Source organism: Abramis brama (genome assembly GCF_963993115.1).
Source record: "Abramis brama genome assembly, chromosome: 20".
Lineage (NCBI taxonomy): Eukaryota > Metazoa > Chordata > Actinopteri > Cypriniformes > Leuciscidae > Abramis > Abramis brama.
In genome coordinates this window covers 32,748,110-32,773,062 of record NC_139982.1, presented here as the reverse complement: position 1 = coordinate 32,773,062, position 24,953 = coordinate 32,748,110, and the positions used below count along the sequence as shown (strand labels likewise).

The 24,953-nt window shown below is 39.5% G+C and overlaps 2 protein-coding genes and 1 long non-coding RNA gene across 7 annotated transcripts in view; 2 read left to right on the top strand and 1 right to left on the bottom strand.

Annotated features, from left to right (window-relative positions):
- LOC311071316 overlaps positions 1-24,953 on the top strand; it is a 171,532-nt gene that overhangs the window by 29,359 nt on the left and 117,220 nt on the right. The gene's annotated exons all lie outside the window — the stretch shown is intronic.
- Positions 13,329-18,703, bottom strand: LOC311071396 (uncharacterized protein). The gene is made up of 4 exons (XM_084095808.1): positions 18,449-18,703; positions 15,664-15,774; positions 15,529-15,582; positions 13,329-15,251 (listed from the first exon to the last, which is right to left on the bottom strand). Exons 1-4 carry the CDS (start codon positions 18,582-18,584, stop codon positions 15,136-15,138), a joined length of 417 nt encoding a protein of 138 aa, XP_083951934.1. The 5' UTR covers positions 18,585-18,703; the 3' UTR covers positions 13,329-15,135.
- Positions 20,283-24,953, top strand: part of LOC311071302 (uncharacterized protein) — a 52,581-nt gene continuing 47,910 nt past the window's right edge. For 3 of the 5 annotated variants that reach the window (XM_084095649.1, XM_084095651.1, XM_084095652.1), the window contains exons 1-4: positions 22,327-22,461; positions 23,084-23,121; positions 23,317-23,372; positions 23,466-23,594. In XM_084095649.1, coding sequence (XP_083951775.1) covers position 23,121; positions 23,317-23,372; positions 23,466-23,594 — 186 coding nt within the window. In that variant the 5' untranslated portion in view covers positions 22,327-22,461; positions 23,084-23,120. Of the gene's footprint in view, positions 21,199-22,326; positions 22,462-23,083; positions 23,122-23,316; positions 23,373-23,465; positions 23,595-24,953 lie in introns of those variants that run through there. The other 2 variants (XM_084095650.1, XM_084095653.1) reach the window with 2 other exon arrangements.

Below are 24,953 nucleotides of genomic sequence, written 5' to 3'. Positions count from 1 at the left end.
TAATTCTTAAATGCTTCCTCTAGTCAAAGTCTTTTCACATCGAAATCCAGCCACATATTTCTTCAGACTGTTCTGGCTTGTAAACCGTGTTTGATCTGATTCTGTGCCATGGACAAACACAACTCCCTCACTTGAGTGAAAGTACAGATACTGGTCAAATATCATTCCATTACAGGTTAAAGTTAGTAAAGACTGACTTATACTTAAGTAAAAGTACAGAAGTACTCGTTTTTAAAATTTTAAGACAAAAATCAAAAGTAATATAGTGGAGTGAAAAGTGTGATATTATTTTTCAAATGTAGTGAAGTTAAAGTAAAAAGTTTCCAGAAAAAACAATACTGGAGTAAAGTACAGATACTCAAAAAGTGTACTTAAGTAAAGTACTCAAGTAAATCTACTTCGCTACTGTCCACCTCTGCTCTGTGATATTCCTCTCCTGATTCAGACACGATGAACTCTAACTGGAGAAAGCAACAGGACTCATTCATTGAGTGTTTGTTGTTGCTGGAGATTTCCACCAAGCCAATCTTAAGTCAGTTCTCCTCAAGCTTTCCCGAAATGTGAAATGTCCAACAATATCTTAGACCAGGAGTATACTAATATCATAGGGGCATATAAGCACCATCTGGGACTCTCTGATCACCGGCTATATTTCTGTTTCCAGTCTATAGACCAATAATACAGACAAGAACACCAATAATCAAAACTGTGACGGTGTGGCCAACAGCAGCTAACTCTCAGCTACAAGACTGCCTCCAAGCTAACCAGCATGCACTGCTTCAGGTCAAATGCCGATCAGTCGCATCAAGTCCAATGCACCTACTGATATGAATCATATAAACAAAAATCTAAAAAGTTGCATCTGTAAAAAAAAAAAAAGCCTTAAAAATGTACATTTAGTCGACCGACAACTCGGATATTTGAGTTGACTAAACTTAACATTTAAAGGCAGTGCGAACGCTTTAACATTTTTTTTTACAGTATGCTTTAAAAAATTATTATATGGAGTAATCATAACTGAGATAATGTTAAAGCAAATTGAAATGGATGAAATTACTTGTATAGTCATTGAAAGGACAAAGAGAAAATGCTCACATATTATTTAATAACTGTAAAAGTCCACAGATTAAATAAAATAATAAAACAAAATTCTCCATGGATTGAGTCATGCCAGTTCTTCATCATCGAGATCTTCAAAGATATATGTTTCTGTGAGAGAAGCAAAGCAGAAGTTTACAGATTTGTTTGCCTGTCTATCGGTGCCTTTAATAATGTGAAGGATCAATAAGTAAAGGTATTTTACACTCATCATGATAAAGTTTCAATTTATATTGACACAAAATGAAGCACAAAACGACCTGATGTGAAAAAAAGGGCCTGATGTGTGTAAACACAGATTTTTTTTTTTTTTTTTTTTTTTTTTACAAAACCACTGATAGAGAAAACAAGAATTTGTTGACTTTTGACTCCAAAGAGAAACTGACCTTTCACCTGGCAAACAGGAGTAGAGGATAATCGCGTGAGTGTAAAGGAGTCTGAAATGAAAAGGTCAGTCAGTGTAAGACTATAAATAAATGCTTTTAATAATGTCAAATACTAGTGTAAATAATGCATACCTCCACGGAGCACTGCGTAAATATGATCCTCATGTTTAATGCCGTAGAAACCCAGTGTGCGATTCTTCTTCAGTGTGTTGATATTATAGTTGACAAGTACTGTGTTTTCAACTGTGGAAGAAACGTAACAACATGAGGAACAGCAAACATACATGATATCACACACACATTTATTTATTTATGCATTTATTTATGTACACATTTCTGCTATCGAGATCCTTCGCTGATATCGGTGTTGGACAAAGAAAAGAAGAGAGGAATATACAGTCAAACAAACTTTAATCAGACTCCTTCAACATTTCTCACATCATCACAGTTTATTCGCTATAGTTTAGAAAACGGTAATAAAATATGAGCAGAACTCAGTTGATATTTGACTGGTTTTGTCCGTCCTTCTGTTAGACTGTCTCACACATGAATTATGTTGAATATCTGTCAGCTGTTAAATTTAACTACACAATTAGATAATACCAGTTTAGCTCAACCAGTGACCAAGCAATGCTTCATTGTGTTCAGTCTGTGTGTAAAAAGAGCATTAGCAATTAAAGCTGCAGTCGGCAAGATTTTTTTGATCATATTCACTCAGTGTTGAGGGAAAATTTTCTTTAGTATTCTTGCCCGACGCCTGACGGAGTTCCTTCTGAGGAACACATACATCGACACCTCTGTGCAAGCCACATACAAGCTACTCAGACTCAAGATCAACCCTGGCTGGGTCGCCTGGGCAAGGGTGTATGATGTGTGAGACCCGAAACACCCAATGAACCCAGGATACGGCACTGATGATGTGTTTGAGTTGCACCAGAGGTGTATTTCAAGAACTGAAGCCGACACTATGCTCTGACTGAACAACATAAATCAGCCGCTTTTAGAAAAAAAAAGAGGCGTTTTATTGGTTGGCGCCTAGCCAATGAAATGGGACTTCTATTGTATGCGATGATGTTAGTCGTTTATTTCTTTTAATATCAGTCAAATGCATTAAGCCATGTTAGCGTTTCAGAGCGTCGGGGACGCGGGTTTCACATAAAGTCACATCTGTCCACATAAAGAAGAGTCAACAACAATCACCTTCTGGAGATTCACCCGTTGTGAAAAGCGAAAGACTCGGACTTGGGAGAAAAAAAGGAGACTGCAACCGGCCCATGCGAGAACAAGGATAATATCGGAAGGGCATTAAATGTAGTCACGCAATGCTGATGTTGTTAACATTAACAATTTGAGAAAAAAGTATAATTTGCACGGTTTGATGTGATATTATAAGCGATCCTTAATCAGCGAGATTTACTGCAATGCTGTGGATGTTACTTGTTCAGACAACGTTTTCCTGTGAAGATTATTATGTTGGTCATACTTCCAAAAAGTAGAATCTGTGATTGCGAATGACAGTATTCAGACCAGCGCGGTGACTGACAGCCGCACATTCCCCTCTAATCACTGGAATCATCCGCGCTGTGCCATGCCGAGGCACAACCCACGTAAAGTTGATAATAACAGAGATGACAAAGAGGAAAAACTAGAGACTGCAGCTTTTCCTTTTAACCGTTTATTCATTTTTTAATGTAGCTCCGTATTTACTTTTCCTTGACACAACATGCTAATGAGAAGGTGTCAATCAAGCATCAGAAGGCGGTCTCTGTGCCACCATTGGCTGACACTGTTCAGGACAGTAGCTACACAATCTGCAGATTATATTCTCCTCAGAGTAGATGATCTACAGTTAGCAGCTACCGTACATCTGAGGCGGCGTCAGAGCCGCTACTGTACATCTGAGGCGGCGTCAGAGCCGCTACTGTACATCTGAGGCGGCGTCAGAGCCGTTACTGTACATCTGAGGCGGCGTCAGAGCCGTTACTGTACATCTGAGGCGGCGTCAGAGGTGCTACTGTACATCTGAGGCGGCGTCAGAGCCGTTACTGTACATCTGAGGCGGCGTCAGAGCCGTTACTGTACATCTGAGGCGACGTCAGAGCCGCTACTGTACATCTGAGGCGGCGTCAGAGCCGCTACTGTACATCTGAGGCGGCGTCAGAGCCGCTACTGTACATCTGAGGCGGCGTCAGAGCCGTTACTGTACATCTGAGGCGGCGTCAGAGCCGTTACTGTACATCTGAGGCGGCGTCAGAGCCGCTATTGTACATCTGAGGCGGCGTCAGAGCCGTTACTGTACATCTGAGGCAGCGTCAGAGCAGCTACTGTACATCTGAGGCGGCGTCAGAGCCGCTACTGTACATCTGAGGCGGCGTCAGAGCAGTTTGAACACTAAAATAGGGCAGGAAAGTTAGTTTTAGGTTTGATATTCCTGCATATTCATATTTTGTACATACAATTTCTGTTTCTGATGTACATCACATTATTTATATTATGTTTATTTTATTATTTATGTGTTTCTCATTTAAATGTCTGTTTTCATAAATTTTAGGGTTGGTGATGTCAGTAACCCCGGAGGAATGTCGTGTAGTTCCTACCAGCCGATTAATCTCACTTCTTAAATCTCTTCGTTATATAAATAATACAAAATCCCTAAGATCAGATGTATAAAATATTATGAAGAAATATTGAAAGAAAATGCATGCACTTAAAAGCTTTGCTTGTATGTGTATGTTATTGTGTCAATACAATTGTAGGGTATGCATTTTTGTCATATCTCTTTGCCACGTCATACTTTGTTTTTCATTGTTTTTGTATATATATTTTTTTTATGTATATGTATTTATATGGAATTCCTTGACAATGTTCTTATGTTATTGAGCATTAATAAAATAGCCTAAATAAATAAATAAGTTCCTACCAGCCATTTGTTGTAATCTTTAAAAAGCGATTTCTGTAAAAGTAAATATCTCCCTTTGCTTTAAACTATAAGCGTCGTAACTTTGCAGATGTTGTTTATGCTCAAACATCAACATTACACACTAACTAAAGTTAGAAAAGTCAAATCATAATCAACCACCCCTTTAAATCTCAGGCTTCTCCGTTAATAAGAGCTGAATCTACATTTAAATACAGATTTTCTTGGTTAACATCACAATCTACTTCACATATGTTAGCTAATGTACACAGAAGACTGAAGTGTTGGACTTAAGTTGGTCTTCAGGAATGAGTTTTCTCTTTAACTCCTGCACTGTGGTGTTCCTGAACTCCTCTTCTGAATTCGCCACAGAAACTGTTACTCCCTCAGGTTCGTTGACCATATCTATAAAGCAGATCTGGAAACTCATGTTGAATGTGCTCGAATTTTAACTATATTCCCTCAGGATCTAGTAGTAACTGCACTGATGCACACAGTGATGATAGTTTAGCAACGGCCGTCGCCAAGAACGTAAAGATCTCTTAGCAACCGTAACCAGGACGGCGCACGCGGCATTCGGTCATTTATTCGCTCCGTGCACGGCGACCGTTGATGTTCGAACTTGAGTGTGCGTGCCAGTACTTCCGGTGATCTGACAGCGAGAGCCAACAGCGACCGAGTTCCATTACCACATTACCGTTCATGATCAGTTGTATTTCATTCATTAATATGACTATGCATCCGTGCATTTAATTGCCATTGGCTCGTGTGATAGTAATATGGATCTTAGTAGTATAAATTTTTTTCCTTCTTCTTTTTAAATTAATGACAGACTTTCCATTCAGTTTAAACTTTGTTGAGTTGAATTTGCCACCAAAATTCACAAAAGCACCACAAATTAAATTTATGGCAAATTGTAAATATGATGACATTAAACAATTAATCTAATTTATCGATTCAATAAAATCAAAAGATTTTAGTAGTATTTTAAGTGATAATTGATTCAATAAACAACTATAAAAGATAATTTGCGTCTTTCTCCGGGTCCCGCACCAGGCGTAATGCGAAACCGGAAGTGTCTATGCTACACTCGCTGATCCGAATTCCAAAATGGCGGCCACGTGCTTTTACTATTGCATGATGTAAATGAGTCTAAAAACCTAGATTTACCGTGTAATACTTGCCTTTTAATCTTGATTATGGAGGAAGACGAATGCTTAAATTAATTTTGTGTAAGAAAACGTGACCTACCAATTCTGGTTGATGTTCCCGGGATTCCCGATGAGATTGAGATATTGACCGGTACAGTGATATGATGCAAAGGTTTGGTCACGAAAAGTCCCAGTCCTGTGCATGACCAAAACTGCGTGCTGGACTATATAATCTGCACATCACAGGATAACTCAGTGGATGAAAACATACTGAACCCTGTAGCATTGAGAACTCATGCTGACTGCATCCTCCTAACGGGAGCGCCTCTGGATAACTGAGTTAATGATGCGACCCATTCCCAGACCAGGAGTAACACAGAGGATCCTGTATATTCACCAACGCATCCACAGTCTACAATACCAGGCAGTGGCCATTCCTGATGGTTTGATTGCCCATCTACGGCCCTTTAAGTCTAAATAATTTACCATCTATGGAAACATTGTCATTCCCTTTAAAATGTATAGAAATAAAAATAAAATATATATATTTTATTTAAAAATATATTTTAACAGAGGGAAAGAAGCGTGACTCAGGAATGCTGGCAGAATATGGGGTGTTGGCATTAACATCATGCCGTGTCTGTAGATCAGGGGTGCCCAACCCAGCTCCTGCCGATCGACTGTCCTGCACAGTTTATCTCCAACCCTAATCAAACACACCTGAATTGTGTTTGATTAGGGTTAGAGATGAACTGTGCAGGACAGTCGATCGGCAGGAGCAGGGTTGGGCACCCCTGCTGTAGATGGTCAGTGTGTGGGGACCCAGTTTGTGTGTACAGGGAGCCAGTGTGTGTGTACGGGGACCCAGTGTGTGTGTACAGGGAGCCAGTGTGTGTGTACGGGGACCCAGTGTGTGTGTACGGGGACCCAGTGTGTGTGTGTGTGTGGACCCAGTGTGTGTGTGTGAGGACCCAGTGTGTGTGTACGGGGACCCAGTGTGTGTGTGTGGGGACCCAGTGTGTGTGTACGAGGACCCAGTGTGTGTGTGTGTGGACCCAGTGTGTGTGTACGGGGACCCAGTTGGGGACATAGCAAACTTCTTCAAGTTCATGGACTTCAAAAATAATTTTTTGTTGGAAAATTGTATGCTGTGTCTGCTTTAAGGAATGCACTAACTTGTCTGTATGGTAATCAGACGTTGCAGTTTTTTAACTTGGATCCTCCACACATTTGTGGCTATTTTTCATGAGGTAACACAAACATGCACAACTACACTGTCCTATGTAGGCCTATGTATAAATAAATAAATAAATAAATAAATAAATATAACATAGTATACAAACACACAATATAAAAACAGAATTGTATTTAAAAAGAATGAGACATTTTATAATAACAGATTTTTATTTTATTATATATATATATATATATATATATATATATATATATATATATTAATAATAAAATACAAATCTGTTATTATAAAACGTCTCATTCTTTTTAAATAGTGTGTGTGTTTATTGATTTAAAGCATTTATTGATTTAATGCTGATTTCTACATTTACTGATGTAAAAGATCAAAAGTTGAATCTGTTAATATTAATTTGAACTACATGAACATTTTATTAACAAATATTAAATGCTGTAAAAACGTTTGTTGTTAGTAAATGTATTAACTAATGTTAACCAATGAAATCTTGTTGTAAAGTGTTAGCACATAAATGTACGATGAATTCATGTAAATATAAGTTATTCAAAAGTGGCAAAATCATCTTTTAAAGGGTAACTAAACACTAAACCAACTTTTTTTAGTTAATGATCTGTAAGAGTGGGGCTTTATTAATGCTGTTCATTGTTCACTGTTCATCAATTTTTTTTTTACATTTGGGTTGAAAGTGTTTTAAAGGGATACTCCACTTTTTTTGGAAATAGGTTCATTTTACAACTCCCCCAGAGTTAAACAGTTGAGTTTTACTGTTTTCGAATCCATTCAGCCGAACTCCGGGTCTGGCGGTACCACTTTTAGCATAGCTTAGCATAGATCATTGAATCGGACAAGACCATTAGCATCTCTCTCAAAAAAATTATCAAAGAGTTTTGATATTTTTCCTGTTTAAAACTTGACTCTTCTGCAGTTACATCGTGTACTAAGACCGACGGAAAATGTAAAGTTGTGATTTTCTAGGCTGATATGGCTAGGAACTATACTCTCATTCCTGCGTAATAACACAGTGCCTGAAAATAGTCGACCCTATAGTCTACCGAGCTGGGGACTATTTTCAGGCGCTTTTTATATATATATATAAAAAGTTTAATCTGATTAAATTTTTATATACATATAAAAGCGTTATAAAGCCTTCCTGCTGCCTTAACATTTTTCCCCTAAAATATATATATATATTTTAGGGGAAAAATTAAGGCAGCACAAATGCTTTAAGTTGAAACATTATAAATATTATATTGACTAATCATAACTGAGATCATTGTCACGGGTTGTGAGTGCAGGCAGACGAAGACGATAAGGCTGAAGGCTCCAATCTAACAGTTTAATCACAGATATACTTCTAAAGGTACAGACAGGCAGGGTATAGTTTATAAGTTTACAACGACAACTACAGACAAAGACTAACCGAACTGAAGGGAACTAAATACTAACACTGATGAACAGAAACAGGTGAGACAGATGATGATAATTAACAGAGGTGATTTAACTGAACTGATAACAACAGGCGGGAAAACTTAACTAGACAGACATGTGACAACAGAGGAACAACACAGAACAAGCGTGACAATAATGTTAAAGCAAATTGAAATGGATGAAATTACTTGTTTAGCCATTGTAAGAACAAAGAGAAAATTCTCACATATTATTTAATAACTGTAAAAGAAAGGGCTATACACAATATTTGCTTATGAATGTACAGAAATATACAGGAAATGCATGCATGTCAAAACCAAACTCTTAAAGGGGTCATATAATGGTTGATTGTACTGAAATGTGTGTTGGCAGTGCCTGTACACAACCATCATAAAATGATAAAAATCCATCCAGTGTTTTTTTTTAATCTTCTTATATGTTTCCCCCTATCTCAAATCAAGCCGTTCGATTTTGTGACGTCACACGGTCGGACGCCCCTCCCACGATTGTTGATTGACAGCAGTGTTTCAACACAGACCCCCCCTCGCTCGTGAGCGAGCTGTCAATCATAGTCCGCGTGGACCGGCGCGGTCATTGTTGATACGCTGGAGCACTGTCTATCAGCAGAATGGCGTCTAAGCGATTGTGGTGTTCTGTTCTTGGGTGTAATAATGAACACAGCATCATGTTGATGTTCCTAAATCCGAACCGCTGAAGACGCAGTGGCTGAGTTTGTTTTCGAAGGGAATATTCCCCATGATCAACGTCAATGCTGTCATGTTTGCGCGAATCATTTCACACCAGACTGCTTTACAAACGAGGGTCAGTATAAAGCTGGTTTTGCTAAGAAGCTGCTCCAGAAAAAAGGATCGGTACCAACTATTCGTGTTCCTGCTGCACCTCCAGAAGAAGAAGTGAGTGTAACATTTTATTAAGCTTTATATTAATCTTTATATTAATCTTTGCAAATCGCTAGCTGCACGCTTCACGATGTATGCGGCTGTTTACACTCTGGGTACATTACGGCATGTTTTCTATGTACGACGTTCTCAATATAATTCATAATCCCACATTATTAATGAACAACGGGTTATGGTTATGTAAGGGTTAATGCCCTTCGAGGTGTCCATTGTCAGGTATTAATGGACGACGGCGAGGCGCGCGTCGGACGGTTGCCTCCGCCGAAGTCCATTGATACCTGACAATGGACACCTCGAAGGGCATTAACCCGCTTATACCATGGTCACTTACGAAAGAAAGAAATATTTAATCAATTAATAATACTTTAATGTGTTTTAGAGTAAAAATCGTAAGGGTTTTTATTTATGAAGTCGAGCGCACTATTTAATATCTCCCGTATACAGGCGTTGCCAAGCAACGTGGCCACAGCGACCCGACCGCAGCAGTTGATCAGTGAGTTTGAGCCAGCGCAATCATTTAGAACGGTCATCAGGCAAATTGACGGGACGCCTTTCCTAGGTGTCCATTATCACTTTTTAATGGACACCCTGCAGCCAATCAGAATCGAGTATTCACCCAGACCATGGTATAATGTGTTATTACAAACTGTGTACGCAGGTGTTAAAGTTAACGTGGTAATAAGATGGTGAGATTTAAGAGATTTAAGAGATTTAAAGAGATTTAAGAATAAGAGATTTCTCCAAGATGGCGCCGACCAGTGCAGTGGCTTGCCGTCGCTCCTCTCTGTTTTTTAGTTTGTTTGTGTTTTATGTTTTCTTCTACGTTTTATTTCATTCATGTCAGTCACTGAGGATTTATGACTCCACTACCCTGCTGCAGATTCGATCTCAAGTTGTATACTTGGCGATCAGTTATGAGAACAAGTGCGCTTTTCCTTATCACACACTGCCGCCGTATCTACGGCGTTCTCCGACTGGATGTGTGTGCTGCAGGCGTAAGCGGCGCCGACGACGGCGCTCATGTGAGGCAGAGATTTCGGCGGGGGTCTTCTGTTGAGGTGCAGTTTGCAGATGATGCTGGCAATACGGATCGGGCTGTGGATCTTCGGGGCTGGCGATGTTCTTTCTTGCTGCCCGTGTATCCAGATGGAGGTTTGTCAGTGCTGCGGTTTCTCCATGATACGAAGATTTCATCACACCGAAGAGGTGTATGCCTGAGCAACTTGAGCTGTCCTAAGACGGTAAAGTTTGGCGCTATCACAGCAGCCCCCACGGTCTTGCACACGCTACAGATGGCGCTTTTAAATGCGCGCTCGGTCCTAAATAAGACCTTTATACTTAATGATTTTATACTGCACAATGCCTTGGATTTTCTTTTTATCACTGAGACTTGGATAAATGGGGATGAGTGGAGTCCCTGTGTGGATATCTGCCCACCTGACTATATCTTAAATAATACCCAGAGACAAATGGGTCGTGGTGGGGGTTTAGCTACTGTTAGTAAGCAGCAGTATAAATGCCACCGCTTATCGACCACATGTTACTCGAGTTTTGAGGTTCAGCTCTTAAGGCTTGAGTTTCACAAGCCTGTTTTGGCAATTGTTGTTTATCGACCTCCAAAGTACTCTCCAGTGTTCATTCAAGAGTTTTTATCCACCATGTTATTATTGTCCGATCATATTTTACTTGTTGGGGATTTTAATATTCACATATGCTGCCCTGGGAAGCCTTTGGTAAAGGTTTTTTCAGATCTAATGGACTCGTTTAATTTTAAACAACATGTACTTGGGCCCACTCATGAGAAAGGACATACACTGGACCTTGTTTTCTCCTTAGGTGTAGCTGTCTGTGATGTTGTTGTAATGGATGCCTGCCTTTCAGATCATATGCCTGTTACATTTAATTTAAATATGCAATTTGTACGGGCGGAGCATCAGCCTTCTGGTTTACGCTCACGTATAATTACTCAGTCTACACCGCAGGCGTTTGGTGATTCTTTTAGCTCAATTTTAGAAGTATCCTGTCTGGAGTCTGCATCTACTGAGGCTGACCCTGAAGAATTACTTTCTGCTTTTAATTCGGTGTGTTCTGGAATTTTAGATTCTGTTGCCCCATACAAGCTTAGGTCTAGTAAAGTCAATTTACAGCCCTGGTTGAATGATCATACACGTACGCTTAGACAGCAGTGTAGGCGAGCAGAACGGGCCTGGAAAAAGGTCAAACTTACGATCTCGCAGCAGATTTTAGTAGATTCACGCAAGGGATATCAGAAGGCTGTGAAGGAGGCTAAATCAGCCTTCTTTTCAAAAATTATATTGCAGCACTCAAACTCACCCAAAACTTTGTTTCAATCTATTAATAGGTATATGAACTCTCACACTGCGTCATTACCATCATCTACAGAATGTTGCGAAAAGTTTTTGAATATTTTTTCAGAAAAAGTTAATACAATTAGAGCTAGTTTTAGTGCTTTGAAGGGCTTGACAGGAGGTACTTTTAAAAGTGTTAATAATTTTGATCAATTTGATATGGTTACTACTGAGGATATTAAACTGATCGTTGACAAATTGAAACAACCCGCTGCAAGTTGGGATGTTTTGCCCTCTGACTTGTTGTCCGAGACGTTTGATCATACTGGGTCTTGTATTACTGCTATTGTCAATTGCAGTCTTTATACAGGCATTTTTCCTTTAAGCAGGCGGTTATTCAGCCCCTTCTTAAAAAGCCTAACCTTGATCCTTCGGATTTTAATAATTATCGGCCCATTTCTAAGCTGCCTTGTATTTCCAAAGTATTGGAAAAGGTAGTTTTAACACAGTTAAGTTCGTATCTGGCCAATCATGAGTTGTTAGATGCTTTTCAGTCTGGTTTCAGAGTAGGACACAGTACTGAATCTGCTTTACTACGAGTTTCAAATGACATGCTACTCATTGCAGACTCAGGGACTAGAGGAGCTTTAATTATGTTAGATCTGAGTGCAGCTTTTGATTTAATCGATCACACTATTCTTATTGATCGGTTGGAACATGTAGTGGGGCTGAGAGGGACGGTTTTAAAATGGTTCTCCTCATATCTAAAGGGACGTTTATGTTCTGTTAGGGTTGGGGATTTTTCCTCCAAGTCAATTATTTTGGAGTGTGGAGTACCACAAGGTTCAATTTTGGGCCCTATTCTTTTTTCTTTGTTTCTTTTGCCCTTGGGCATCATTTTTAAGAAACATGGTATCTCATACCATTTATATGCAGATGACATTCAGGTATATTTACCGATCAGTGCTGGTGTCCCTAGCACTAATCAATCCTTGGTACTATGTTTACAGGAGGTGATTGCCTGGTTAGAGCAAAACGGCCTGAAGTTAAATGCCAGCAAATCGGAAGTTTTGGTTTTCGGGACAAACAATGACGACAGGGACTTAGGGGGCCTTCTTGGCTCTTGGGAAACATATGTTCAACCCAAAATAAGAAATCTAGGGGTAATTTTTGATTGTGCTCTTATGTTCGATCATCAGGTCAAAAATGTGGTAAAAAATTGCTTCTACCAATTAAGGACAATTGCGAAAATGAAGTCTTTTCTGTCTGTTCCTGACTTAGAAAAAGTTATTCATGCATTCATTACTTCTCGTTTGGATTATTGTAATGCTCTTTATGTTGGTATCAGTAAATCTCTTACTTCGAAGTTGCAGATGGTACAAAATGCTGCCGCAAGGCTCCTTACTGGTGTCAGAAAAAGGGAGCACATTACTCCAGTTCTAGAAAGACTGCATTGGCTCCCTGTGAAACAGCGAATACAGTACAAGGTTTTGTTGTACGTTTATAAAGCTGTGCATGATTTGGCCCCGAAATATATTAAGGACTTGGTGCGTATGAACTCTAGCAGAGCACAAAGGTACTCCAATTGTCTTCAATTGTTTGTACCGAGAACTCGCTTAAAAACAAAAGGGGATCGAGCTTTTTCAGTTGTTGGTCCTAGATTGTGGAATGCACTTCCTCCTGATGTAAGGTCTGCATCCTCAGTTGTGGTTTTTAAATCTCGTCTCAAAACGTATCTTTACTCTGTGGCTTTTAATTCTTGACCTTGTCATTGTATGTCATGTATTTCATGTATTTTTATTTTATTTTATTTTATTTTATTTATTTTATTTATTTTATTTATTTTATTTATTTTATTTATTTATTTTATTTTATTTTATTTTATTTTATTTTATTTTATTTTTATTTTACAATCTCTTGGATGTTCAGTCATTTGGCCTACAATGTAGCATAAAGGGCTATATAAATAAATAAGACTTGAGACTTGAGACTAATACTCAGGGGGGTAATTGAGCGCTCGATTTCCGTACCACCCCCGGGAGCCGCCATTGGCTAACAAGCCTTCACCTGCTGTTAGCATCCCATTGACTCCCATTCAGTTTGGCGTCACTTTGACAGCGAATAACTTTACATCTGAGGCGTTTAAAGACTCCATTTGTCCATGGTTTATTTATTATTTATTTATCACGACAATGTATAAAAGGCTCCATTACCTTGCATCTTACGTTATGGCCCCGTAGAAGCAGTTTTTGTAAAAAAGTAGTTTGTTTTGCGTCATAACCACGCGACTCTCTGGAAATTACCGTAGAGACAGGAAGAGAAGCTCGCAGTCAATCGGGGGGACGTGGAGGCATAAAGTCCGATAAAGTCAAGGGAGAAGCCCATAGAGAGTCATAAAGTTTCTCCTGCTCCAAGCTCATGGACAGCTCCTACTCACACTCTCCGTCTCTGCAAGTTTCGGAAGGGAATGGTTCAGATTTCGCTTGGCACGGCTACTAGAAAACTTACAACTGTCAGGCAGGTTGCTCACGTCACATCCACGTCGTCAAGCTCAGTTTGAGTCTGCGCAGTCGCTCAGCCATCAGGAAGTGAGGGCTTCTAATTTGCTTCACTTCTCTCTGTTGAAACCTATGGGGTCGCTGTGTCCAGTTTATATACTGTCTATGGTAATACTACACTTAGCTTATTAGATGGTTTATAACGGTGTCTGTTACTGATTAAGGAGTAATGTAAAAAAAAAAACAGTTATAACTGCATGAAGATGAATGGTAACACAATACCGACAAAATACTGGTTACATCCTGCAAATGCATATGATTCAAGACTATAAATACTCTAATTGATGTTTTTCAATATTACACCGGAATAAGTTATGTAATCTGATCACTTATTTGCTTTTCAATGAACTAAAGTATACATCAGTAAACACATAGCGTTCATATCTCACTACTCTACCCTGCCAGTACACACAAAGATTGTCGAACCTCTTCGGGGCCGTCATCTTGTTCCGGATCCGACTCCGGTTCGAATTGATACGGTTGCACAGATGTGTCCTCAGAGACTCCCGCTGCCATTCTTTCTCCAAAATATACCCTCAACTGTTGTCAAGGCAACACTCCATGTGTGTTGTGTCAAAACAAAGCAAAGCTCATTATCATTTAAAGCAGTGGTTCCCAATTCCAGTCCTCGTGACCCACTGCTCTGCACATTTTGTATGTCTCCCTTATTTAACACACCTGAACCAGATCATCAGCTCATTAGGAGAGACTCTATGAACTGAACTGAGTGTGTCAGATAAGAGAGACATACAAAATGTGCAGAGCAGTGGGTCACGAGGACTGGAATTGGGAACCACTGATTTAAAGACACATGCACTTAAACGGCGTGCTGAAAACAGAGCTGTTTTTGACCAGGTAAAATGAGTGTTTTCTTACAATACTAATGAGAATTTTTAATTAAAGTATATTACAAACTTTTCATTTAGACCCTAAAGAATCATATTAGCTTGTACAAAAATGGCATTATATGACCCCTTTAACTTTATAAATCTTTATAAATTCATTATAAATTCTTTTTAGGAACCGTTTTACATTAAGAGGCTGACTTCATAAGAGAATATGAGAGTGAATGTTAATGGTAGTGAATTTTAAAGATATGACACTTTAACTGATCACAGTATGAATATATATCTGTGGATTATGTGAGGCTGTACTGAACTATAATACACAACACTGCCACGGGTCAGTCTGTTGCATCAGAGCCAAATGGTCCATAGATTGAGTCCTGGGCAGTCCTTTATCTTCATCATCGTCATCTTCATAGGTATACGTTACTGTGAGCGATAACGTGAAACAAAGCAGAAGTTTACAGATTTGTTTGCCTGTCTATCGGTGCCTTTAATAATGTGAAGGGTCAATAAGTAAAGGTATTTTACACTCATCATGATAAAGTTTCAATTTATATTGCCACAAAATGAAGCACAAAACTCATAAAAAAAGAAAAAATGTCAACAAAAAAAGGGCCTGATGTGTGTAAACACTGTAATTTTCTTTTACAAAACCACTGATAGAGAAAACAAGCATTTGTGGACTTTAGACTCTGAAACTGACCTCTTTTCTCTTCCCCAGCAGAAGAAAATTCCACATATGTATATATATAGGAGCCTGTAATGAAAAGGTCAGTCAGTTTAAGACTATAAATAAATGCTTTTAATAATGTCGAATACTAGTGTAAATAATGCATACCTCCACGGCGCACTGCGATAATACGATCCCCATGTTTAATGCCGTAGAAACCCAGTGTGTGATTCTTCTTCAGTGTGTTGTCATTATAGTTGACAAGTATTGTGTTTTCAACTGTGGAAGAAACGTAACAGCGAACACATGATATCACACACACATTTATTTTTTTTATTTTTTTATTTATTTATGCATTTTTTTATTTACACTTTAATATCAAACCTAAAACTAACTTTCCTGCCCTATTTCAGCGGTCAAACGGCTCTGACGCCGCCTCAGATGTACAGTAGCGGCTCTGACGCCGCCTCAGATGTACAGTAGCGGCTCTGACGCCGCCTCAGATGTACAGTAGCGGCTCTGACGCCGCCTCAGATGTACAGTAGTGGCTCTGACGCCGCCTCAGATGTACAGTAGCGGCTCTGACGCCGCCGCCACCTCAGATGTACAGTAACGGCTCTGACGCCGCCTCAGATGTACAGTAGCGGCTCTGATGCCGCCGCCGCTGCCTCAGATGTACAGTAGCGGCTCTGACGCCGCCTCAGATGTACAGTAACGGCTCTGACTCCGCCTCAGATGTACAGTAGCGGCTCTGACGCCACCTCAGATGTACAGTAACGGCTCTGACTCCGCCTCAGATGTACAGTAGCGGCTCTGATGCCGCCTCAGATGTACAGTAGCGGCGTGGCTCTGACACCGCCTCAGATGTACAGTAGCGGCTCTGACGCCGCCTCAGATGTACAGTAGCGGCTCTGACGCCGCCTCAGATGTACAGTAGCGGCTCTGACACCGCCGCCACCTCAGATGTACAGTAACGGCTCTGACGCCGCCTCAGATGTACAGTAGCGGCTCTGATGCCGCCGCCGCTGCCTCAGATGTACAGTAGCGGCTCTGACGCCGCCTCAGATGTACAGTAACGGCTCTGACTCCGCCTCAGATGTACAGTAGCGGCTCTGACGCCACCTCAGATGTACAGTAACGGCTCTGACTCCGCCTCAGATGTACAGTAGCGGCTCTGATGCCGCCTCAGATGTACAGTAGCGGCGTGGCTCTGACACCGCCTCAGATGTACAGTAGCGGCTCTGACGCCGCCTCAGATGTACAGTAGCGGCTCTGACGCCGCCTCAGATGTACAGTAGCGGCTCTGACGCCGCCTCAGATGTACAGTAGCGGCTCTGACGCCACCTCAGATGTACAGTAGCGGCTCTGACGCCGCCTCAGATGTACAGTAACGGCTCTGACGCCGCCTCAGATGTACAGTAGCGGCTCTGACGCCGCCTCAGATGTACAGTAGCGGCTCTGACGACGCCTCAGATGTACAGTAACGGCTCTGACGCCGCCTCAGATGTACAGTAACGGCTCTGACGCCGCCTCAGATGTACAGTAGCGGGTCTGACGCCGCCTCAGATGTACAGTAGCGGCTCTGACGACGCCTCAGATGTACAGTAACGGCTCTGACGCCGCCTCAGATGTACAGTAACGGCTCTGACGCCGCCTCAGATGTACAGTAACGGCTCTGACGCCGCCTCAGATGTACAGTAGCGGCTCTGATGCCGCCGCCGCCTCAGATGTACAGTAACGGCTCTGACGCCGCCGCAGATGTACAGTAACGGCTCTGACGCCGCCTCAGATGTACAGTAGCGGCTCTGACGCCGCCTCAGATGTACAGTAGCGGCTCTGACGCCGCCTCAGATGTACAGTAGCGGCTCTGACGCTGCCTCAGATGTACAGTAGCGGCTCTGACGCCGCCTCAGATGTACAGTAGCTGCTAACTGTAGATCATCTACTCTGAGGAGAATATAATCTGCAGATTGTGTAGCTACTGTCCTGAACAGTGTCAGCCAATGGTGGCACAGAGACCGCCTTCTGATGCTTGATTGACACCTTCTCATTAGCATGTTGCGTCAAGGAAAAGTAAATACGGAGCTACATTAAAAAATGAATAACTTTCAGTTTAACATTTAACATAAAAAAATAATAATTTCCCCCATCATTCATTTTATTTGTTTAATTATTGTTCTCTTTACACATTTAATTATTTATATATTTATTTATGCAGGAATATGTGGATTTATGTATTTATTTATATATTTATCTGTATATAATTGTATTTATTTATTGTTTTCGCAGGTTTCGTCCTCCACATTTCTCAGGTGTAGCTGCTGGTCAAGAGCAGATATGCACTTTTTTCAAATCTCGGTTGTTTTGTCATGTTATGCTGCCATATCACTCCATTAACTGATACTATAAATATATTTCCAGGTTTATGAAATCCGCACGCCCTGCCGCAATATTTTCATTGCCTGCTACAATAACGGTCTCACAAAGCCTAACAGTTTATAAAGAGCTGACATTCTACAAGTTAAACTTTATCGGCAAGAGCAATTATTGTCAGAAAGAGTGTTTCTGGTGGACAATAAAGAAGAAAATGGAATATAAACATTGTTGGTGTTTATTTACAATGTGGCAAATCCATAATGGCGGAGAAAATGAATTGTAAATGTAGGTTTTACTCGCAGTTTAAAATTCTAATCCCAGATTTGTTAATCATATTTAAAATAAGGCCTAAGTGGTGCAACACAACTCAATATAAAATAATGCCCAGAGATCAACAAATCCTAGAGTAGCCTATTTTTAAACTGTGCTTATTAACTGCTGCAACCCACCCTTAAATCTCAGGCTTCAGTTAATAAGAGCTGAATCTACATTTAAATACAGATTTTCTTTGTTAACATCACAATCTACTTCACATATGTTAGCTAATGTACACAGAAGACTGAAGTGTTGGACTTACGTTGGTCTTCGGGAATGAGTTTTCTCTTTAACTCCTGCACTGTGGTGTTCCTGAACTCCTCTTCTGAATTCGCCACAGAAACTGGTATTCTCTCCAGTCTCTGTCTCCTATCTGAAAAGTAGATCTGGAAACTCATGTTGAATGTGCTCGAACCTTTACTAAATGACCTCTGGATGTAGAAGTAACTGTAAGCTACTGATGATGACACTGTGGTAAGTTTCGTTTTCGCTGTTTAGTGTTGTATGTATGCAGTGCACAGAGAGGGGGCGCTAAAAGCATTATTTATTATCTCATTAAAGGGATAGTTCGCCCAAAAATGAAAATTCTATCATCATTTACTCACCCTCAAGTTGTTTCAAACCTGTATACATTTCTTTTTTCTGCTGAACACAAAAGAAGATATTTTGAAAAATGTTGGTAACCAAACAGTTGATGGACCCCATTGACTTCCATAGTAGAAAAAAAAAATACTATGGAAGTCAATGGGGTCCATCAACTGTTTGGTTACCGACATTTTTCAAAATATCTTCTTTTGTGTTCAGCAGAAAAAAGGAATTCATACAGGTTTGAAACAACTTGAGGGTGAGTAAATGATGACAGAATTTTCATTTTTGGGCGAACTATCCCTTTAATGTAACTTTAAATAATTAAAAGTTATTTGTTAAAAACGATACAAATGTATTATATAAATATCAACCGTTCAACCACCGACATTAAGTCTATAAATAAAATGGACAGAGGAAGCTTTCTGTAGTGCAGAACAGAAAAAGGCCTATAATCAACATCAGTTTTATCACTGGAAGTCTTGATGTTAATCAACATTTAACATGGTTGTCCGGCTAAAGTGATTAACTGACACAGATAAGGAACACAGGTATCGTTGATCAGGTACTTTATTGAACAGGTAGTGCAGGGCCGTGCACAGACATTTTGAGGGGCAGTGGCTTAAACCAAAAAAGGGGGCACTATAAGGAGTTTGAATGAGGCAGTATCATCTTAATACAGAAAATTAAAAACAACTCTTTTATATGGGCAATAAGATTACAATTAGGATTTAGTGCAAAATCAAGTTATGTTGTTATAATTACTCTTCCAATTAAATAATTCAATGTCAATGCCAGTTTAACTGTCTGATGCTCAGTGGACTCTCACTCTCTGAGCTGCCTCATCCTATGGAAGTAGTATAGACATTTAATTTAATATTATGCACTTAAAGTATAAATTGAAATGATATACAGGTTACAACAGTTATAAAGTCACACCGGGGTAAAATGCGCATTTGACTTAATTCTCTTTTATACCACTCAATGGCACAAATTCTGCTCAGCACTTTTTTTCATAAACGCTTTTGATGATGGACTTGGAAATTTGGCTGATCATTTACTTGATCAAAGTTGATTCTGTGCTAATTTAATCTACTATTTTATATATATTTTTTAATGTTTTAGACTTATGTAGCAATTTAAATACAAAGATCTCAAGAATCTTGTTTCTGTATTTTTAAAATGAAAATTATGACAGATAGCCTATATTTATTGAACAAACATTTATTATTTAATTTATCAAAATAACTCCAAAATTGTTATAAACTTTACTAAAGTGATTGGTTTGAACAAGTATCAACTTAGACATTATTAAAAGCATATTCATTTAGCTTAAGTATTTTTATCAATACTGTGTCTTACCATGCTGGTTTTACCCCGTGTGTACCTCCTTGCCACCTTGTACATTAATAAGATTTTTAAACAAACCACCTTTCTGATTTATTTTCACACAAAATCTGTTGCTCCATACATTTTCAAACATTGTTCTGCAGTCATACACTGGGAGTAGTGAAAATTAGAATTCTTGTTCAATCAAATTATTTAACCTGATCTAATCTAATATAAATAACACTAATAAATAAATCACGAATAAATAAATAACATTTTCTGTTGTTTGCAGATTGTGTCGACAAAAAAACAATGCCTTCACAAAATTAGAAGAACAGAGTGAGAAAGAGCAAAGACAAAGCCTATTCAGCATGGCAAAAATTGAATCAAAGTTCTAGAAAGCCAGAGGGTAAATCATTATGTATAGAATATTTAGCAGACAGTTTTTCACACTTTAACTCCTGTAAATATATTTCCCATTATAATCAGTTGCCTTAGTTGATATAGTATCTATCTATAACATACATCATATTTATAATATTTTAATGAGACCATATTAACATTATACATAATAAAAAGGTAATATACTATATATTATCTAAATGTGTTCTAATCTAAATGAATAGTACCTTAGTATAGTAGGTTACAAGGTGGCTAACGGCACAAAACACATTTGCTTTTCTTCCAAGAACATGGATGTTGCACGAGTTGTAACTTGTTAGCACTATTTGAAGACCAGGAGCAAAACATTTTGCGACAGAAATACAAAAACATATTACCAAAATACTAATTTTGTGGATCGACTACTGTCTGTAATGTGGATTGTAATTTGTAATCGACCTGTGAATGGGACGAAATTCTATTCTGAAACTGTCGTCGGAGAGACACATGCTTGTCTACGAGTGACGCTGCGGAGCGAGCAGGAAAACACGGAGCGGATTAGCGGAATCAGTGGATCTTTAGCGGAGCGATAACAGAACGTTTTTATGGGAATCTTCTGGAGGGTTAGGGAGGGGGGCGAGAGGGGCACCTCAGCTGATGAGGGCAGAAGGGCAGTGGCTCTAGCCACCGGGCCACCCCCCTGTGCACGGCCCTGAGGTAGTGGATTGGACGAACAGGCAAAAATCTTAAATTCAAAATGTATCTTGACGATATAAATAGGCTATATTTACTGTGTTCTGCCTAAACATATGGGTCAAATATACAATAAGTATATAGCCTAGATAGAATATATCGCTATTTAAACTTAGTGTAAATGCCCACATTTATACCAAGTGATGATTTTGATCTGCTGATGAATAATGAAATGTTAAATGTATGTTTTTATATCATGGAGCGGCTATACCTAAACTCGACCAAGTTTCTTTTCATATTACCTCCGTATAATCTATATTAACGCAGTGTTTAATGTAGCGCTGCTTTCTTTATGCATCTATACTTCTGCTGTTCCACAAAGAGTGCGTTATTTGCATATAGTTCTACTTCTTGTAAGTTCATGTATGTTGTAAATGCAGGAAAAAAACAGAGAGACTGACAGATATTTGAAAATCTTCAATACAATTAACAAGCAACTATCAACTAAACAGTTAGGCTAAATAATATATTAAATAATGTTAAAGTCCCCCCGTGGTGAAAATCCAGCTTTTAATGTTGTTTATGTGTCTATGTGGTGTTTTTAATATGCTTTAAGACAAACCATGTGTAAATTCATGATTAAACACCATTGCTGAGTATTTTCTCCTTAAAACTGCAGTTTTCTTCCAGCTCTTTGTTAACTCTTCTTTTCTCATTTTGTATTCTGATGACATTGAACATATTGTTAATACAATTTGTAGTTTGTATACAAAGTTGTATATCATACACATGTCATCAATGTGTGTTTTGCAAAATAAATAAAACTACACAAACACTGAAAAAATAATCCCCAAAAATGAATTTGGGTAGAAAATATTACATAAAAAAGTACTTTTTTTTTTTTTAGCCTACACATTAAATTTGCAAAATTTCACCAACAAGCCATCTTGATTAACTACTACTTTACAAACATAATTTCTCACTGATGTTTTATTTGTAATAATCAAAATATTATTTACAAAAATAAATTAATCTTTTTTTTTCTTTCAGAGTTGTCATATAGTCCTTCTGTACAGTGAAGAGTGTACAGTATAGAGTGTACAGTATAGAGTGTGTCCTGCAGGGGGCGACAGTGACTCGCCGATTCTCATTAATCACTTTCTGCTGAAGAAGAATATCGTCATAATAATAATAATAATAATCCTCAGGTGCCAAGATGAACTGATTAATATTTAAACGAGTACAGTTACACTTCTGATTTTACAACCGACATCAAACTTCGACGAGGTATATTCATATAGTGTGTGTAAACTGTGTGAAGTAATAATAGGCGTTAATGCAGCCGCTGTAGAAACGTGATTTAATTCCATCCACACGCGTAATAATAATCATATAATTATATTAATAACATAATTATCACTTTACTTTAAACATTTACTGATGTATAACATCAAAAGTTGAATCTGTTAATATTAATGTGAACTAACATGAACATTTTATGAACAAATATTAAATGCTGCAAAAACGTTAGTTGTTAGTAAATGTATTAACTAATGTTGACAAATGAAATCTTGTTGTAGAGTATTAGCACATGAATGTACGGTGAATTCATGTAAATATAAGTTATTCAAAAGTGGCAAAATCATCTTTTAATGTGTTAAATTCACCGTAGTAACTATAGTTTACAGAATACCACAGATAACTCAGTATAATCGTGTAATCTCTGTATTATCATCCCTCGTCATCAGATAACATAAACGTAAAGAAAAATAATGAAACTTCTTACACGATCTGAATATTATGTATTAAACAGTGTATGTTAGAATAAATTGCTGTTAGTAAAGTGAGCGTTCATGCTGATGTTGATCTTCAGGATATAACTGTAATAAACCATATGTTTCTCCTCAAGCTGCAGTTCACCGTGCGAGAGGATCCAGATCATCATCAGTGAGTCTGAACTCTTCATATCAACATCAGACGAGTTATGAGTGACAGATCAATGTGTTCCAGTGGCGGACAGGAAGTGATGTGATTGTGAATGTGGCGGACAGGAAGTGATGTGATTGTGAATGTGGCGGACAGGAAGTGATGTGATTGTGAATGTGGCGGACAGGAAGTGATGTGATTGTGAATGTGTTTCAGTGACGTACAGGGAGCTCAACATCAGACGGATCTATGAGAGATACATCGGAACAGCTGTAAGAGCAAACACACACACACACACACACACCTTCTTCTGCTTCAGTAGTGTGTGTTTTAGGCCCCTGATGCTCAGAGATCTTCATTCTCAGGCGCCGTATCGCAGAGTGAGAGTCGTGAGCAAACGCCCCGCTCAGTGTTACAGAGGAGATGCAGGACACACACACACTCATCACAGCGAGAGTTCACAGGAACACAGAGACACACTGCTGTACCACAGGGTGAGACACACACACACACACACACTCATCACAGCGAGAGTTCACAGGAACACAGAGACACACTGCTGTACCACAGGGTGAGACACACACACACACACACACACACACACTCATCACAGCGAGAGTTCACAGGAACACAGAGACACACTGCTGTACCACAGGGTGAGACACACACACACACACACACACACACTCATCACAGCGAGAGTTCACAGGACCACAGAGACACACTGCTGTACCACAGGGTGAGACACACACACACACACACACACACACTCATCACAGCGAGAGTTCACAGGAACACAGAGACACACTGCTGTACCACAGGGTGAGACACACACACACACACACACACACACACACACACTCATCACAGCGAGACATCACAGGAACACAGAGACACACTGCTGTACCACAGGGTGAGACACACACACACACACACACACACACTCATCACAGCGAGACATCACAGGAACACAGAGACACACTGCTGTACCACAGGGTGAGACACACACACACCTACACACACACACACACACACACACTCACTCATCACAGCGAGAGTTCACAGGAACACAGAGACACACTGCTGTACCACAGGGTGAGACACACACACACACACACACACACACACACACTCATCACAGCGAGACATCACAGGAACACAGAGACACACTGCTGTACCACAGGGTGAGACACACACACACACACACACACACTCATCACAGCGAGACATCACAGGAACACAGAGACACACTGCTGTACCACAGGGTGAGACACACACACACACACACACACACTCATCACAGCGAGAGATCACAGGAACACAGAGACACACTGCTGTACCACAGGGTGAGACACACACACACACACACACACACTCATCACAGCGAGAGATCACAGGAACACAGAGACACACTGCTGTACCACAGGGTGAGACACACACACACACACACACACACTCATCACAGCGAGAGATCACAGGAACACAGAGACACACTGCTGTACCACAGGGTGAGACACACACACACACACACACACACACACACACACTGATATTTATCCTTAGATGTTAGATCATGTCTCCACATCAGGAATATTAGATTAATAAAGCTGTATCATCAGAAGCACAAACATCTAAACATTCTTAGATCAAGACTCATTTACTGGAGGAGAACGACTGAAGGTATTAAGACTTGCTTTCTGAAAAATGCATCAAATAAAGTGAGTTTGTGCTTAAAACAAGAATATGGCAGAGATTTGTTCTTGTTCAAGTCTTAATATCTTCAGCCATTGTTCTTCTCCAGTAAATGTGTCTTGATTTAAGAATGTTTAGATATTTGTGCTGGAAAGTGAGAC